Source organism: Physella acuta, unplaced genomic scaffold, assembly GCF_028476545.2.
Source record: "Physella acuta isolate Inbredline_101_S28 unplaced genomic scaffold, ASM2847654v3 ptg000508l, whole genome shotgun sequence".
In the NCBI taxonomy this organism is placed as follows: Eukaryota; Metazoa; Mollusca; class Gastropoda; family Physidae; genus Physella; species Physella acuta.
The window spans coordinates 560,268-577,781 of NW_026732027.1; the positions used below are offsets into that span (position 1 = coordinate 560,268).

At 36.5% G+C, this 17,514-nt stretch overlaps 2 protein-coding genes across 3 annotated transcripts; one reads left to right on the top strand and one right to left on the bottom strand.

Annotated features, from left to right (window-relative positions):
• Window positions 1-1,041: 1,041 nt before the first annotated feature.
• Window positions 1,042-8,687, bottom strand: LOC131944771 (uncharacterized). The gene is made up of 2 exons (XM_059305582.1): window positions 8,471-8,687; window positions 1,042-3,596 (listed from the first exon to the last, which is right to left on the bottom strand). Exon 2 carries the CDS (start codon window positions 3,586-3,588, stop codon window positions 2,227-2,229), a length of 1,362 nt encoding a protein of 453 aa, XP_059161565.1. The 5' UTR covers window positions 3,589-3,596; window positions 8,471-8,687; the 3' UTR covers window positions 1,042-2,226.
• Window positions 8,688-8,776: 89 nt separating this feature from the next.
• On the top strand, window positions 8,777-14,466 carry LOC131944772 (uncharacterized). Of its 2 annotated transcripts, XM_059305583.1 has the most exons (4): window positions 8,777-8,941; window positions 9,030-9,070; window positions 10,204-10,267; window positions 11,691-14,466. In XM_059305583.1, the coding sequence occupies exons 3-4, from the start codon at window positions 10,253-10,255 to the stop codon at window positions 12,999-13,001; spliced, it is 1,326 nt and encodes a 441-aa protein (XP_059161566.1). In that variant the 5' UTR covers window positions 8,777-8,941; window positions 9,030-9,070; window positions 10,204-10,252; the 3' UTR covers window positions 13,002-14,466. The 2 variants fall into 2 exon arrangements, with proteins under 2 accessions (XP_059161566.1, XP_059161567.1); XM_059305584.1 differs by lacking the exon at window positions 9,030-9,070.
• Window positions 14,467-17,514: the final 3,048 nt, after the last annotated feature.

The following is a 17,514-nucleotide window of genomic DNA, read 5'->3' on the forward strand; positions in this document are numbered from 1 at the left end:
CTGAAATTATCTAGATCTAGATCTAGATTCTACGACTCGTTTGCTTAAGTATAGAATCTAGTAGATCTAGAATCTAGATCTATTAGCGAAACTCTTGCTAGATCTAGATCTAGGTCTAGATCTAGAAATTCTAGATCTAGAATCTAAATCTAGATAGATATATCACAAAGATTTATATCAAGTATTTAAGGACTAAAAATGTATTATGATTATAAAATGGATTGTATTTTTATTTACTTAATCTTTGCTATGTATCTAATTAATCTTTTGTTTGACCTAGGTTCTAGATCTAGATCTATAAATAACTTGCTTGGCCACATGATAGATCTATAAATAACTTTCTTGTGCAGATTGTAGAGAAATTTATTGTAAAACTAAATGAAAAAGACAGTTGAAATTTTATATAAGTGTTGGAACGTAATAAAAACAGCAAACGGACGTATTGTTAAAGTTATGGCCGACAGAAATTTAGATTTAGAAAGCGTTAAACTTTTGAATGGGCCTATGATAGAAGCCGCCATTTTATTGTAATAAAACGTAAAAAAAATGTGACGTCACTGTTTCGTCGAGTCTAGTGGTTTTTCTAATCTTTTAAAAAAATGTGGTTAATCTACCTATGAATAAATCAATAAATTAATTAACGTCTTTAAATAAATTTGTGATTAACAGTCTGTCTTAAAACAAAAATTGTTCTCTACCTACATACTATTTTACAGCTCTCCACGATGAGTAGAACCATTTGATATAGTAAATCAGACAAACAAATAAATATTCAAACATGTAAACAAAGTTGAGTTTTAGTAGTATTAGATGTATCATTAAATAAGACATTTTGGTGCATAAATCTCTATTTTCCTACTACTAATAACAATATGTTCTATAGCTGAAGCCAATGATTTGTTTGAATAAGAGAACCCTAGGGCAATTACGCACTTTATTGTGTACTTGAAGAAAGTGTAGACTTGTTTGCTTTTGGCGTGAGTAATGATTGTAATCAGAGTGTGGAAATCTATGGGAATGGATTAATTAAACAACATTGCTACCGTTTTGGAAAATGAAATTTTATTTAAAACTTTAGAATGAACGTTCTTTCACCAATACAAATTTATCATGGCATCAAAATGTATTAGGACAAATAATTGTTAATTAAAAGCCAATGGAAAAATACAATACAAATTAATTGATTATTATTTTAATTCTTTAATTAAAACTTACAAAGTTGGGCGAATGTTGTATCCCCACAATCATTTTTACAAAACGGATGTATACTTAAATGCCATTTAGCAAAAAACAAGAATTCATTTTATATACAGTATGAGGCGTAAACAAACTCATCAGTTACTTCATAAAAGTGTAATGTAGGTTTTAAGTGACTAACAGTTCCGGAGATAAGTATAAGCAAAACAAGATTTAACTTGCACTTCACTTATACCCTTGTATCAACTGGGGAGCGAAGGGATGCAGACACACTTCTCCTGGGGAGCAAAAGGTACAGACAAACTTCTACTGGGGAGCAAAGTGCTACAACAACACATCTCCTGGAGATCAAAGGGATACAGCCACACCTCTCCTGGGGAGCAAAGTGCTACAGCAACACCTCTCCTGGGGAGCAAAGGGCTGCAGACATACCTCTCCTTAGGAGGAAATGGTTGCAGACACACCTCTTTTGGGGAGCAAAGGGCTACAGCAACACCTCTGTATCTGACCTGGATTTGGACATCTCTCTTTATTTTGCGCCCATGTAAGGCTGGCAGCCCATGCTTTATTTTCTAGGGCCTTTCTTGGTGATTTCCTTGGCCATTCCCCACCCCCTTAGGATTCCAGTCTAAAGCTTCCTGGCGACGTTGTCATCTCAGATAAAACTTGCGAGCCTCTCAAAAGTTTTTTATTTTTAGCATTTGCCAAATTTATATTTTGTTTTCAAGCCGCCGTGGAGGCCGAGTTTTTCTTTTTCAGCTAAAAAAATGTCGGCAATCTTCTTTTGAAAAAATGCAAATATTTAGCACTATCGTAAAATAGCCGGATGTATAAGGGACCTCATATCTCAAATAACTTACGGCCTTGTCAAGACTAAATCCGAAACTGATGAATGAATGTATTTTTATCAAAATTAAGAAAATTTAAAAGTTGTAATGGATTATAAGAAATGATCACAATATAATAAAATATGTGGAAATATTTCTGCTTGTCATCAAAGAATTACAACAATTAGTACAGGGAGTGAACCTAAAGTTCCCGTAGTTTTGGAGTGCCCTTTGATTTGTTATCATCATCGTCATCGCTGTCATATTTCTTAGCCTCCAGGTATTTCTTGTCCTTTGTGTCGGTGTACATGAGGCCCTTAATCCCATCCATAATGACAGGGAGGATGTGCTCAACGAACACAGCGCCAACAGCAGCACCAACATATTTGACAATCTCCCACGTCTGGTTGTTCCTGACCTCTGTGTACTCCTGCTCCAGTTTCTGGGACTCTGACTTTAGGCCGGTCACCATCGATTCCATCCTACACCTGTACTCCTGCTGTTCCATTTCCATCTGTTGGATTTTACGCTCCAGTTCCAGTCGATGTTCCTCGTCAAGTTCCTTTTGACGCTGTTCCCTTTCAATTTTCATCCTCTCAATCTCCGCCGCTTGCTGTTTCCGTTTCTCGTTGAGTTCTACGGCGGTCTTGGTGTTGGTGATTTGGTCCTCCACACAGCTCACAATGTGTCTGGCATTTTTAATCATTGCGCTTAGAGCACCGGTTCCTTTGTCGTTTTCCTGGATAGATTTGAGCAAGACATCAGCGCGTTTCTTCAGCTCATGCAGGTCTGCCAGCTGTTTCTCTGGCTCGTCAAGCTGGATCTTTGCCAGCTGTTGAATGATGAGGCTCGTCTCTCTCATACTGTCTTCACGGATCATGGGTAGCTTAGACTCTACAAGAAGGCGGTTTCGAGTGATTTGAGCCATTTCAAAATGCTTATCGGAATACCGTATGCCAAGGGCACTTAACCCATCAACCATTTGGATAAGGATACTCTGCTGGTAATTCAACTTGTTTTCATCTTTTGTCTTGTTATCAAACAGGACAACCCTATTTCCACATTCCTTGACCAGTTCTCTGAACACCCCAGTCTGCTGACGCCACCACTCGTCAAAAGAATTTGTTCCCGTTTCCTCCGGATCAAAGTTGTCGCCACACGTCACCACCAGGATACAAAACTTGGACACAAAGTCGTCACCAAAGCAAGCCTTCAGTACACGGATGGTCTGCCTGTCCTCCTTTGTGAACCTACCCCCAAACCGGACAACCAGCAGAAAAGCGTGGTAGCCCTCTGGGTTGGCCGCGATAGCTAATTTCATGGTGTCCAGAACAAGCTTGACGCCGTTTTCTTCGTTAAGGTCAGTGTCCCCAACACCAGGTCCGTCTACCACCTTGATGACACGACCGTTAAAGTTGGAGTAATCCATCTGGATGTTTTTTGTTACAGAGTTGGGACTAGGTACCGACTTGAACACCCTCCGTCGAAGAATTGCGTTTCCGGTTGCGCTTTTGCCATTTCCGGTTTTCCCAATCAGAAGTAAATCAACGTTGCGGTTTGCCATTGTTTTCTCTGTGAATGTGCAAATAAAAAGATTAAAATATTAGAGGTGTAGATTAATATTTATAAACAAGTAAAGATAAAATGCTATTTTAGAATTGACCGTCCACAGAACATTTGAAAATATTGACCAGCCATTTTGTTTTTTCAGTGTATTCAACCAGCTTCTTGTCAAAGCCAATATCTATCAGGCATCTCCTCCCCCCTCCCCCTTCTTCCACTGGAAGTAATCGAAAAAATTCAGAAATTATATAAATAACTAGGCATACTGCCTAGCTTCGCTTAGGTTTTCAAAATCATAATAATTTGAATACTAATTATTTAGTGATGGATGAGGTGTGGAGTGCTTGAATTTAAACAGTAATGCTAATTTTAGAGAAGATGTTGTTGTATGTTGTGTAAGTTTTCAGAGAAAATATCTGAAAGTACGCAATGTATGACTAAAATGGAATTAAAACTACAGAGGTTCCATTAACAATATATCTAATAATTTATACTACATTGACTTTTAAAATTATTTTTTAAAATTTAATTATGATACGTAGCTTATTTAACAACTTAATTTTTTACTAAAACAAATGCTATACTTTGTCATTTTCTGTTTCTGTTTAAAATAGTATACAATTATTTGAAAAATAATTATTTTATAAAAGTTACCTCCCTTGAAAATGGACCTATGACGTATTTCTTTGCTTTTTTTTTAAACAAACAGTTGCTATGCTTATATAAGAAAATACGAAATATGAACATATTTTACGACTACAATGGCTTTTTCAGACGGGAATAAAGTTTTTTTGTTATCCTCCAGGGTCGATCTACGACCTCAAAAAATATTAAGGAGATTGTTCGTCAATTTATTTATATATATCTCACATAAGGAGAATTTCACTCGCGGTCATCTTTTAGGCTTGGTCGAGGGCTTTGAATCTGACCAACAGTTTTTCCATACGGCCTAGTCATCTATAGAAGTGTATGCAAAATGTAGCATGATGTACAGAGGTTAAGTAACCTAAAAATTGTGTTGATAATTCCCTGTTTTTCCCATAAAATACAAAGATTATATAGGGAAATACGACTGGTCAGTTTTTACCCATTTCCCGACTTTTCCCGGACATCGCGAGTTTTTTGTGACACCCCAAGGCGTTCTCCTACCACCTCACAAAATATCAAGGGGGATCGTCGGAGGAATTTTTTTTTCGTAATAGAGCTCATATAAAGAGAATTTCACTCGCGGTCACTTTTTAGCCCTCGTCGAGGGCTTTGAGTGAAACCGACAGTTTTCCCTCAAGGTCAAGCCATTTATCTAAGAGTATGCAAAACATTAGCCAGATATACTGAGTTTAAGTACCCTAAAGTCTGAGTTGAAATGACCCTCTGTTTTTCCCATAAAATACAAAGATTATATAGGGAAATACAACTGGTCAGTTTTGACCCCTTTACGAAGTTTTCCCAGATATGCCGAGTTTTTTGTGACACCCCAAGGCGTTCTCCTACCACCTCACAAAATTTCAAGGGGGGTCGTCGGAGGAAATTTTTTTTCGTAATAGAGCTCATATAAAGAGAATTTCACTCGCGGTCACTTTTTAGCCCTCGTCGAGGGCTTTGAGTCAAACCTATAAGTATGCCAAAAATTAGCCAGATGTAAAGAGGGTAAGTGCCCTAAAATCAGTTTTGAAATGACCCTCTGTTTTTCCCATAAAATACAAAGATCATATAGGAAAATACAACTGGTCAGTTTTGATCCCTTTCCCAAGTTTTCCCAGATATGCCGAGTTTTTTTGTGACACCGCAAGGCGTTCTCCTACCACCTCACAAAATTTCAAGGGGGGTCGTCGGAGGAAATTTTTTTTCGTAATATAGCCCATATAAGGCGCCGGTCAGTCGAGGTCAGTTTTGACCCCCTCCCCGTGGACTTTTCGGCGATCCGTCACCGTCCCTCGTGTTCTATTGCCCCCAGACACCATCGTGCCAAATTTGACGCGCCTGCGGCGCCGGGAAGTGCCCTATCGGGCACTTGACCACTTTGCTTTATATATATAGATACATTTTAACCAATATACGCCACCTCCCCATTGCACCCCGGAAATTTTAAATACGCCCCTTTACGGAAGTTTCAAATGCAACCCGGAAAAAAAGTATCTCGTCAGAGCTGAGGTAGACACAGATTTAATGAACAGAATGACGTCCACGATGTGAACTCAAGACTTTTGGCCAAGCTGTAGATTGCTCTATCACTAGACAAGTCTATCTAATGCTAGAACAGGGGTCGGCAACCTGCGGCTCGCGAGCCGCATGCGGCTCTTTTGATGTCAAGATGCGGCTCTCCGGCTCCTTGCACAAATACTAATAATCTTAATAAAAAAATAATATTTTTCAAATAAAAAAAATGTTAGTGGCTCTTTAAAACCAGGGAAATTTTGAAAATTGTAACTTTTGGCTCTTCCGCTTCAAAAGGTTGCCGACCCCTGTGCTAGAACTGTGGTGTGTATACAAGTTCATGTACAAACTCTCTTGTACATATTGCCGATTAATGTGTACAAATACGTAAGACTACATTGGAATACGGCTGGTAAGTAGGTCACCAACAAGATCTACGGCTCAATAAACACCGCATTAGCCATAGAACTGGTTGATGACCTACTTACCAGCCCTATTTAAAGCATGTACAAACTTCTTATATTAAATTAAAGCTAGATTAATAATCAAATGTCGGCGTGCAGACTACGTTACAACCCCCCCCCCCCCCTCCCCCCCTCCCCCACCTGCATGGCAAGGTCACTGAAACATAAATTCTACTTCATCTGCTTTTCTGTGTCTTGGGCACGAAAGGAAAAAGATGGATATGCAATGTGTCAAGGCTCTTATTGTGAAGTTATAAAAGCCTATACGGGGTCACCAGATAAAAATAAAAGCTGACTACACAAAACATCAAACGTGCAATCTAGCGCGAATGTGTTATTGTTACTTCGTGTAGCACGAGCGTGCAGCGTTGTGTTGTTCAACATCTCCCCTCCAGGCCAGATGCGAGGCAGAGGGTAGCGTGTGGAGGGTGGGTGGGGCGGCCGTCAAGAGCTCAGACTTGATGGGGGTGGGGGGAGGGCACTTAAAGGGGTTGGGGGAAAAGCTCGTTTTGAGCTTCATTACTGCATTATACTCAGCAAAGCTAAGAAAATAGACTAGTACTTTACTTTCCTGTCTGATATAACTGTTTTCTGTATCAACTTTCTGATATCATAGTATTTGCCAACAAGATAAACTAAATTACCCACGTACGCGGTGAGGCGAAAATGTGATATGGGTCGGAATGGGTCCACTGTTTCTTCCAGACTTTTTTCGGGCGGAACTTAAAATTTTCGAGCGCGGGGGGGGGGGGGGCGGTAGACTTTCTTCGGGGGTGGGGGGAGGCGGACACTGTTAACCTCTAACGCGAGGTAGAGCCACTTCACTCTATCTGGTAGATCCTAAAGTGGCCACTGTATCTGATAGATCCTAAAGTGGCCACTGTATCTGGTAGATCCTAAAGTGGCCACTGTATCTGGTAGATCCTAAAGTGGCCACTATATCTGATAGATCCTAAAGTAGCCACTGTATCTGGTAGATCCTAAAGTGGCCACTGTATCTGATAGATCCTAAAGTGGCCACTGTATCTGGTAGATCCTAAAGTGGAAACTGTATCTGATAGATCCTAAAGTGGCCACTGTATCTGATAGATCCTACAGTGACCACTGTATCTGATAGATCCTAAAGTGGCCACTCTATCTGGTAGATCCTAAAGTGGCCACTGTATCTGGTAGATCCTAAAGTGGCCACTGTATCTGGTAGATCCTAAAGTGGCCACTGTATCTGGTAGATCCTAAAGTGGCCACTGTATCTGGTAGATCCTAAAGTGGCCACTGTATCTGATAGATCCTAAAGTGGCCACTGTATCTGGTAGATCCTAAAGTTGCCACTGTATCTGGTAAATCCTAAAGTGGCCACTGTATCTGTTAAGGCACAGATAAGCCGAGCCACCGTGTAACAATTATCTGTTTATTGTTTTATTAAGTGAGTTGAAGTAACACTTATCGTAAAACTCAATAGGTCTCTTTCATTCTATAACTCTGTATCTCTGTCCAGTTATCGTACTAAACGGTCTAGTTTCTCTCATCGCCTCTTTATCTATCATCGGTTGGCTAACCATTTATAATTTGTCTGTGGCTTGGTATAAATCTATTTGCCTACAAGATACGCCCAAAATATAAAATTTTAAATAACATTCAACGAATATATTACTCAAAACGAAATATAAAAGTATAAATGACACTTAAACACAGTACTAGATTATTGGTGGCGGCGGGGTTAAAGAGGAGTTTCCTTAAATGACGTCAGAAATCTAGTCATTTTTTAACCAATGTTTTTTTAGGGGGGGGTGGGGGAGGGGTACCTCACGCTTTACGTATAAAAAAGAAATGAAAAAGTGTGGATTATGGGATGATTAAGTGTGGATTATGAGATGATTAACTGTGGATTATGAGATGATTAACTGTGAATTATGAGATGATTAACTGTAGATTATGAGATGATTAACTGTGGATTATGAGATGATTAAGTGTGTATTATGAGATGATTAACTGTGGATTATGAGATGATTAACTGTGGATTATGAGATGATTAAGTATGGATTATGCTGTGTAAACATCGTCTGAAACTGGAGGATGTCATTTAGTAAAAGCCAGTTTAGAACCACACACACTGTCATCGAACCTATCTTTCCGTTATGGCTAATATGATACACTGACACTAACACTAACATAACAGCTTGGTAAACGGGAGCAATACGGGTTCATACAAACCACTTGCATACTGCTACGTTAGCTAACAGCAAGTAATAAACTAACAGAACGTACCTGAATATCGTAAACAATGTACGTCGTAGATTAGCTACTGTAGAAGGCGTACTCTGTAAGCATATACAAGTATGTGAGAAAATCAACAGCAGTCAAAAATGAACACTATTTTCAGCCAAATGTACACACTTTTAAACAAATGCCAGAAAATAATTGACGTCAGGTCCAACCAGTTTTCCCGAAAACGTCAGATAAGGTTTTCCAGGGAAGGAACTACGTGTTTTTTACACACCCGCTAGGCGTAAACGGCATCAAAACGAATATCGGATTTTCCCGAAATTACCTAATCGCTATAGAGGTTTTCTTGTTTTCTAAATGCAGTAACACAGCTGATGCGGGTGTGTGCTGGTTCGTGTGTTCTATTCATATACACAGCCAATCAATGATAGGGATTTCTTTATTCCTATCTACAAAACGTTACGGTTTTAACGGACAGCTAATACACACTGTTTGCAGCAATTGACTATCGTGGTAAGCGTAAATATATGTTTTTCGCTTTGTGAATTGTGATCTACAGATATGGTCTAGATAAATTTTAAATTATATTTCTAATTTTTAGATCTAGATAAGAACAGACTGCGTGATCATACATGTGCAGAGGTAACAAATTAAAAAATATTTCTTTATATAAATATATGTATATATATTATATATATATATATATATATATATATATATATATATATATATATATATATATATATATATATATATATATATATATATATATATATATATATATATATATATACATATATATACATATATATACATATATATATATATATATATATATATATATATATATATATATATATATATATATATATACATATATATATATATATATATATATATATATATATATATATATATATATATATATATATATATATATATATATATATATATATATATATATATATATATATATACATATATATATATATATATATATATATATATATATATATATATATATATATGTGTGTGTGTGTGTATGTTTGTATATACAGCTTCGTTTGTATGCACACTATAACGAACAACTTAGCTCCGCAATGACCACTGTCGTTTAAGTAAGCATTTGTCGCATGATCACTAAGGTGTGACCGAAATATAACGACTGACTTAAGAAGGACTAGTTTTGTCCACGGAGGGCGGAGTTCTTTTCCATAAGAACATGTCCGCTACGAAGGTGTGTTGTCATAGCCCTTTCATCAATGGATGTGCTAACCCTTTGATCTAGGTTCGACGACCTATATTGGTAGGATTGTATCATGATCGACAAGGCCACATACACTGTCCAGCGAAAATTATTTGTAATCTACAATAAATATTATATTTGAAATTGCACTTTTAATACGTTTAATGGAATGTGACACACCTATACGACAAACCTATTTTTTTTAAAGTATTTTTTTTTCGTTGTGATATTCTTCCTGAGATATTTTGTCTGAGATCATTAGTCCATGATATCGTTTGTCCTGATATATTTTGTACTGGTATCTTTTGTCCGTGAGATCATTTGTCCTGAGATCATTTGACCTTAGATCATTTGTCCATAAGATATTTTATCTGGGATATTTTGTCTGAGTTTATTTCTCATGGAACCATATTTTGCGTGTGTATGCACTCGCATTGTTTATAATGAAAGTTTGAAATAAAGCTTCATAAACATAAAATTTGTGAAATTAATCTAATTATATAAAGATGTGTTTTTACCACTCTTTCAGAACTATTACAAAAGCGAGAGACCAACATATTGAAACAAATTCGAAACAAATGGCTACGGAGCAGGTAAGTCCTATAACCCTATTTTCGACATTTTACACATATAAATGCTAGCAGTATGCAAGATGTAACAGCCAAGCCACAAGTCACACCGTTCTACCATTAGCCACAGTCCTACCATTAGCCACAGTCCTACCATTAGCCACACAGTCCTACCATTAGCCACACAATCTTATCATTAGCCACACATTAGCCACAGTCCTACCATTAGCCACACAGTCCTACCATTAGCCACACAATCTTATCATTAGCCACACAGTCCTACCATTAGCCACACAATCTTATCATTAGCCACACAGTCATACCATTAGCCACACAATCTTATCATTAGCCACACAGTCATACCATTAGCCACACAATCTTATCATTAGCCACACAGCCCTACCATTAGCCACACAATCTTATCATTAGCCACACAGCCCTACCATTAGCCACACAATCTTATCATTAGCCACACAGTCCTACCATTAGCCACACAATCTTATCATTAGCCACACAGTCATACCATTAGCCACACAATCTTATCATTAGCCACACAGTCATACCATTAGCCACACAATCTTATCATTAGCCACACAGCCCTACCATTAGCCACACAATCTTATCATTAGCCACACAGTCATACCATTAGCCACACAATCTTATCATTAGCCACAGCCCTACCATTAGCCACACAATCTTATCATTAACCACATAGTCCTACTATTAGCCACACAGTCATACCATTAGCCACAGTCCTACCATTAGCCACAGTCCTACCATTAGCCACAGTCCTACCATTAGCCATAGTCCTACCATTAGCCACAGTCCTACCATTAGCCACAGTCCTACCATTAGCCACACAGTCCTACCATTAGCCACAGTCCTACCATTAGCCACACAGTCCTTCTATTAGCCTTAGTGCCCTGTCTTTAGACACCGAGTTATGCCCAGGCACCTTTTATTTGCCATCACAGTGGAGTTGTCTTTGTGTCGTATAAAGTCCTTAAACGCCGGTCTATAACTTTGATTTTCGTCCTAGCAATCGTATACTGCAATCGGGCAATCCAAAAACTATTGTGTTTTGTTTTTGGATGACTGAGAATAATTTAAAGAAACAAATGTAAAGTCCCCCTTTCAGACCAAACGAATAAAGTAGACTTTATATTATCTTGACCTCTGCATATGAAAAGATGTTTTGGTCAGAACTATGCCCAGCCGCATTTACTTCCTTAACGTGAGTCAGGTACCCATCAGGGCTGGGTAGACTCAGTCCTGCAGAGTAATATTTTGAAAAAGAACACTTTCCTTTGGCAACTTCTCCCATTCTTGAGATGTTTCATACAAATAAATCATATAACCAACATCAATGTTGATCGTTATTTTAAATTGAGAAGTATCGGCAATTTTTATTTATTCTTGATTTTTAAACATTTTTTTTCTTTCATAGAGAATGGACCAGTCCTCAGATATCGACCTCCTGTTGATTGGGAAAACAGGAAATGGCAAAAGTGCAACAGGAAATACTATTTTAGGAAAGAAAGCTTTCGAGAGCAAATCAAGTTCATCGTCGGTCACGAAAGCGGTCAAATACGAGTTTGGGGAACACAGGAATCGCAAGATCAAGGTCGTGGATGGACCAGGTGTAGGTGATACAAGAATGGACAACAAGGAGGCAGTAGAGTTGGTGGCGGATGCCATGCAGTACGCTATTTCTGCCAATCCAAAAGGCTATCACGCTTTTCTGTTAGTTGTCAAATTTGGTGGTCGGTTCACTGCTGAAGATAAAGACACGCTGGATTTCTTGAAGAAAATATTTGGCAAGAATTTCATCAAAAACTTTTGTATTTTAGTCATGACATGCGGGGATAATTTTGAACATGAGAGAGAAGAAAGAGGCATCAGCTTTCAGGATTGGTGTAAGGAGCAGCAAGGTGTTTTCCAAGATCTGCTGACAGAATGCAACAACAGAATTGTCTTGTTTAATAATAGGGTTAAAGATGAACATGAGAAAACAAAACAGTTGGATGATCTAATCAAAGTAGTGGATGATCTGAAGTACCACGGCCGCAGATACACGGATGAAACATTTAACAAAGCGGCGCAAGCAAGAGAACGTCTGATGATCGAAGCCAAGAAACCGATGATCAATGAAGAGACGATGAGAGAAACTAGCCTGGTCATTCACAAGCTGCAGATCATACAGAACACTGTTGAGCCAGAGGACAGGATAACCCCGCTAGACGAGCTGCTGGTTCGTGTCATGTGTCTCCATGACAAGATCTCAATGCTAGATAAAGGCACTGGAGCACTTCATGACCTAGCCAAGACGGTCGAATCCTTACAGAAAACTATCTCCGATGAGAGCGAATTTTCTCAGAGAATTACCGAGGAAAGGAAAAAAATGAGGCAAAGAGAAGAAGAAAGGAAGAAAATGTTTGAGGAAGAGTTGAGGAAACAGAAGGAGGCGTATGAGAAACGTCTGAAAGAAGAAAAACTTGAAGAGCAACGACGCCGAGAAGTCCAGCGAGAACAGGAGAGAAAGAGAGAGGAGATGGAGAAGTTGTTTAGGCAGGAGAAGGAGAAGAGGGAGAGGGAGTACCAGGAGGAGATTCAAAAGGTTTTGAAGAGGCAAAAAGAGAGGGCAGAAGAACTAGAGCGGAAATACTTGGAGGCTAAAGAGAAGAATGATGAGGGCTTTTTTACCAAGGTCGTGAATTTTGTTTCCTGGCCGTTTAAAAAACTTTTTGGATATGAGTAGTAGAGTCTATACACTTATTCAAATTGCTTGCTTATTATGTATATTTTGGTTAAATGTAAAGCAGAGGTTTCTTTTACCAAAAATAGTTTAGTTCTACCATTACTTTTGTATTATGAAAGGAAACCACTTAGATATTCTTCGTCCAAATATTATCAGATAGGTTATTTTAACGCTTGTTAATAAAATCTCATGTCTTCTTAGAAAAATATGTATTGGGTGAAATGATCACAATGTTTTGTAAATTAGTAAATAATCGCTCAAGCAAATACATTTTATTGTTAAGCTTTGTAAGTATTTTTTTTAAATTTCATACAAAAATAATTTTTTTAAAATTAGTTATGCTTCTTTTCTTTTTATTTTTTTTGACAATACGATTATTTACTTAATGAAATTAAGTGGTTTGCGTTTTTTGATAGATTTTTGTTGGTTTACAAATTAATCAGCTTCTAAAGATCACAAAATCATCACAAAACTGATCAGTATTTCCATTGTTCAGTTGTCTTGGTGGATTCAGTAGCTGAATGTGACAATATTTCAATTGTTCAGTTGTCGTGTATGATTCTGTACCTGAATGTGACTGTATTTCAATTGTTCAGTTGTCGTGTATGATTCAGTAGCTGAATGTGACTGTATTTCAATTGTTCAGTTGTCGTGTATGATTCTGTACCTGAATGTGACAGTATTAGAAACTGGGGCGTCAGTGGGTTAACATCTTGTAGATGTAAACTATTTCTTACATAACTAGCACCGCACATATCACAGCGTGTAATATAACTGTATCAAATACCAAAGTAACTCACACGGCAAACACAAAGACTTGCCTCGTGGAGGCAGATATTTCAGTCGACCTCTTCAAATTGTATCATGAAAATACAATTTAAAATATTGTATATCTTTAAAGGTGTATTTTTTTAAATGCACCACTTTAAGTTAAATATTATTTTTAATGCTTAACAAACCTTAGCTTATTATTCCAGTTTGCATTGTTTGATATATGTAGTAGGCATGTCATCATATTGTGTTTAAATTTCTGAGAAATGAATATGTTTGTAACATAAACGAAAAACAATGTGTAACTATGAGACAGTTATATTGTTTAACTTTAGGGAAACCAGTTAAAAATAGAAACACATTCACTCAAGTGTAATAAACTTTTTTAATGTTTCTTATCGGGATCGAAAAAAAAAATATTTAAAATAATAAATCTAAATATTTGTTTATTTCATGTATGTGTTTGACACCAGGCGCAATAATGTTTGCTTTAAGCAGTGTTAATTTAAGTGCTATAAGGATTAGACGGTGATGTTTTTTTAGTTTAAAACGTTGGTCTGTTAATTTGATTGCATTATCAGTCTGTTTTATTTCGAATGCTGAACAGTGTCAAGACTTGGTTTGTATACATTTTATTTTACCTCTGACTTAAATATTAAATCAAAGTTTATTTCTATTAAAGTTGTTAGGTTATTTTTATTCGTACAAGTTATGGCATATATATATATATATATATATATATATATATATATATATATATATATATATATATATATATATATATATATATATATATATATATATATATATTCTCAAAAGAAAATATTGTACGTGTATTTTTCAATAAAAGATATACTTTCACTAAATCCATACACTTAATATACTATTGTTACAACAGGGCAAAATTAATAATATAACTTATAACATACAACCAACAGAAAACTAAAACAATCATTTTTTGTGATCAATGTTTTGTACGATTACTTTCGAATTCAGCACCAATATCACACGTGACAAATATATGTATCAATGTTATTCTTTATTGTTTTCTGAAAAAAAAAAATTAAAAGTTTAATATTGATAATTGCAACACGGTATGGAATTTGCAATATTATTACATCCTTAATAAACTAACGTTTAATTAATTAATAAAATTATTTCAACAACGTCAATAAAAAATATTTTCTTTATCCCTATAGTAATTGTACGTTAGTAGGCATTAAATATACTAAATAAAAGGGATTATACTTAGATACAACAATGGTAAAACAATGAATATTTAAATTACATCTTTATGCAATGTATCATTTATTTCTAAAATAAATACATAAGAAACAGAGAATTTACGTTAGGAATAATGTCATTGCTTACTTTACCTGCCAATGAAATTTCTAACAGCCGTACCTGATACAAACTGGTCATTCTCTGAGATCAACTGTGCCACCCTGGCATCAATTTCGCTACAGATTTCCAAAAATCTGGCCTGGTTTCCGTCATGCTCCTCCAACCATTGCTTCACATTTTCAGCCATCTTTTAAAAATTGCGATAGTTAATTAATCACAAGGTGACGCGAATTATTTCCAACGAATCCCACATTTTCTAACGGATTCACCCTACTATGGGAACTTGATAGAATGCTCTAATGCTTATCAAGCATCACTCTATAGTGGTTTTTCATGCTGTAATAAGCTTGAAAAGCTGGTTCTATTTGATTCCAAATGGTTGTTGCCAGAAAGCATATTTTTCAACCAAAATTGAATATTTTAAAACATTTGAGAAACAAGTACAAAATGAATTCCTGTTTTCCTAAGGCTAGAAATATTCAAACAAATAATTACTTGCAATATAATAGTAGTTTAGCTGAAACTGTCATTTTTAATTTGGATTAGTAAAGTAAGGTGTTGTGTATATATATATATATATATGGGGGATGTTGTATTATTTAATATAATTAAACTGCTAGGCTATACCCCATTGACCGCTATTGTGTATTTTATCACGGAAAACAACTGTTGTGACTTTCATTGTTTTACTATCCCTGGCCACTCTGGTTGACTACAAGGAGGGGTTGGGAACTTTGTTTTTAATATTTGAATTGATAAGATGATTTTTAACTGCATTTATATTCAATACAAAACATGAAAATGGGGGTAATCGATGGTCCCCAAACGGTTTTAATTTTTTTCAAATGTAACTATAATTTTGTCACTTGCCATATCTTTCAAAGACTGTTTAAAATAATTTACTATAATTACGTACAGTGTTTCTTCCAGACTTTTTTCCGGGGTGGGGCGGACACTGGTAACCTGTAAGAAACTCTGATTACGTAGACTTTTCAAGCCGAGTACTCATCAAATAAATCGCTTGAAGAGCTTTTGACTACATTCCTTGTGTAGTAAAATCTCCATAAACATCACTAGGAACTAGACAATGTTACACTGACCCAGCTTTTGACTACATTCCTTGTGTAGTAGAATCTCCATAAACATCACTAGGAACTAGACAATGTTACACTGAATCAGCTTTTGACTACATTCCTTGTGTAGTAGAATCTCCATAAACAACACTAGGAACTAGACAATGTTACACTGACCCAGCTTTTGACTACATTCCTTGTGTAGTAGAATCTCCATAAACATCACTAGGAGCTAGACAATGTTACACTGAACCAGCTTTTGACTACATTCCTTGTGTAGTAAAATCTCCATAAACATCACTAGGAGCTAGACAATGTTACACTGAACCAGCTTTTGACTACATTCCTTGTGTAGTAAAATCTCCATAAACATCACTAGGAACTAGACAATGTTACACTGACCCAGCTTTTGACTACATTCCTTGTGTAGTAGAATCTCCATAAACATCACTAGGAGCTAGACAATGTTACACTGAACCAGCTTTTGACTACATTCCTTGTGTAGTAAAATCTCCATAAACATCACTAGGAACTAGACAATGTTACACTGAACCAGCTTTTGACTACATTCCTTGTGTAGTAAACTCTCCATAAACATCACTAGGAACTAGACAATGTTACACTGAACCAGCTTTTGACTACATTCCTTGTGTAGTAAACTCTCCATAAACATCACTAGGAACTAGACAATGTTACACTGAACCAGCTTTTGACTACATTCCTTGTGTAGTAAAATCTCCATAAACATCACTAGGAACTAGGAACTAGACAATGTTACACTGACCCAGCTTTTGACTACATTCCTTGTGTAGTAAACTCTCCATAAACATCACTAGGAACTAGACAATGTTACACTGAACCAGCTTTTGACTACATTCCTTGTGTAGTAAACTCTCCATAAACATCACTAGGAACTAGACAATGTTACACTGAACCAGCTTTTGACTACATTCCTTGTGTAGTAAAATCTCCATAAACATCACTAGGAACTAGGAACTAGACAATGTTACACTGACCCAGCTTTTGACTACATTCCTTGTGTAGTAGAATCTCCATAAACATCACTAGGAACTAGACAATGTTACACTGAACCAGCTTTTGACTACATTCCTTGTGTAGTAGAATCTCCATAAACATCACTAGGAGCTAGACAATGTTACACTGAACCAGCTTTTGACTACATTCCTTGTGTAGTAAAATCTCCATAAACATCACTAGGAACTAGGAACTAGACAATGTTACACTGACCCAGCTTTTGACTACATTCCTTGTGTAGTAGAATCTCCATAAACATCACTAGGAACTAGACAATGTTACACTGAACC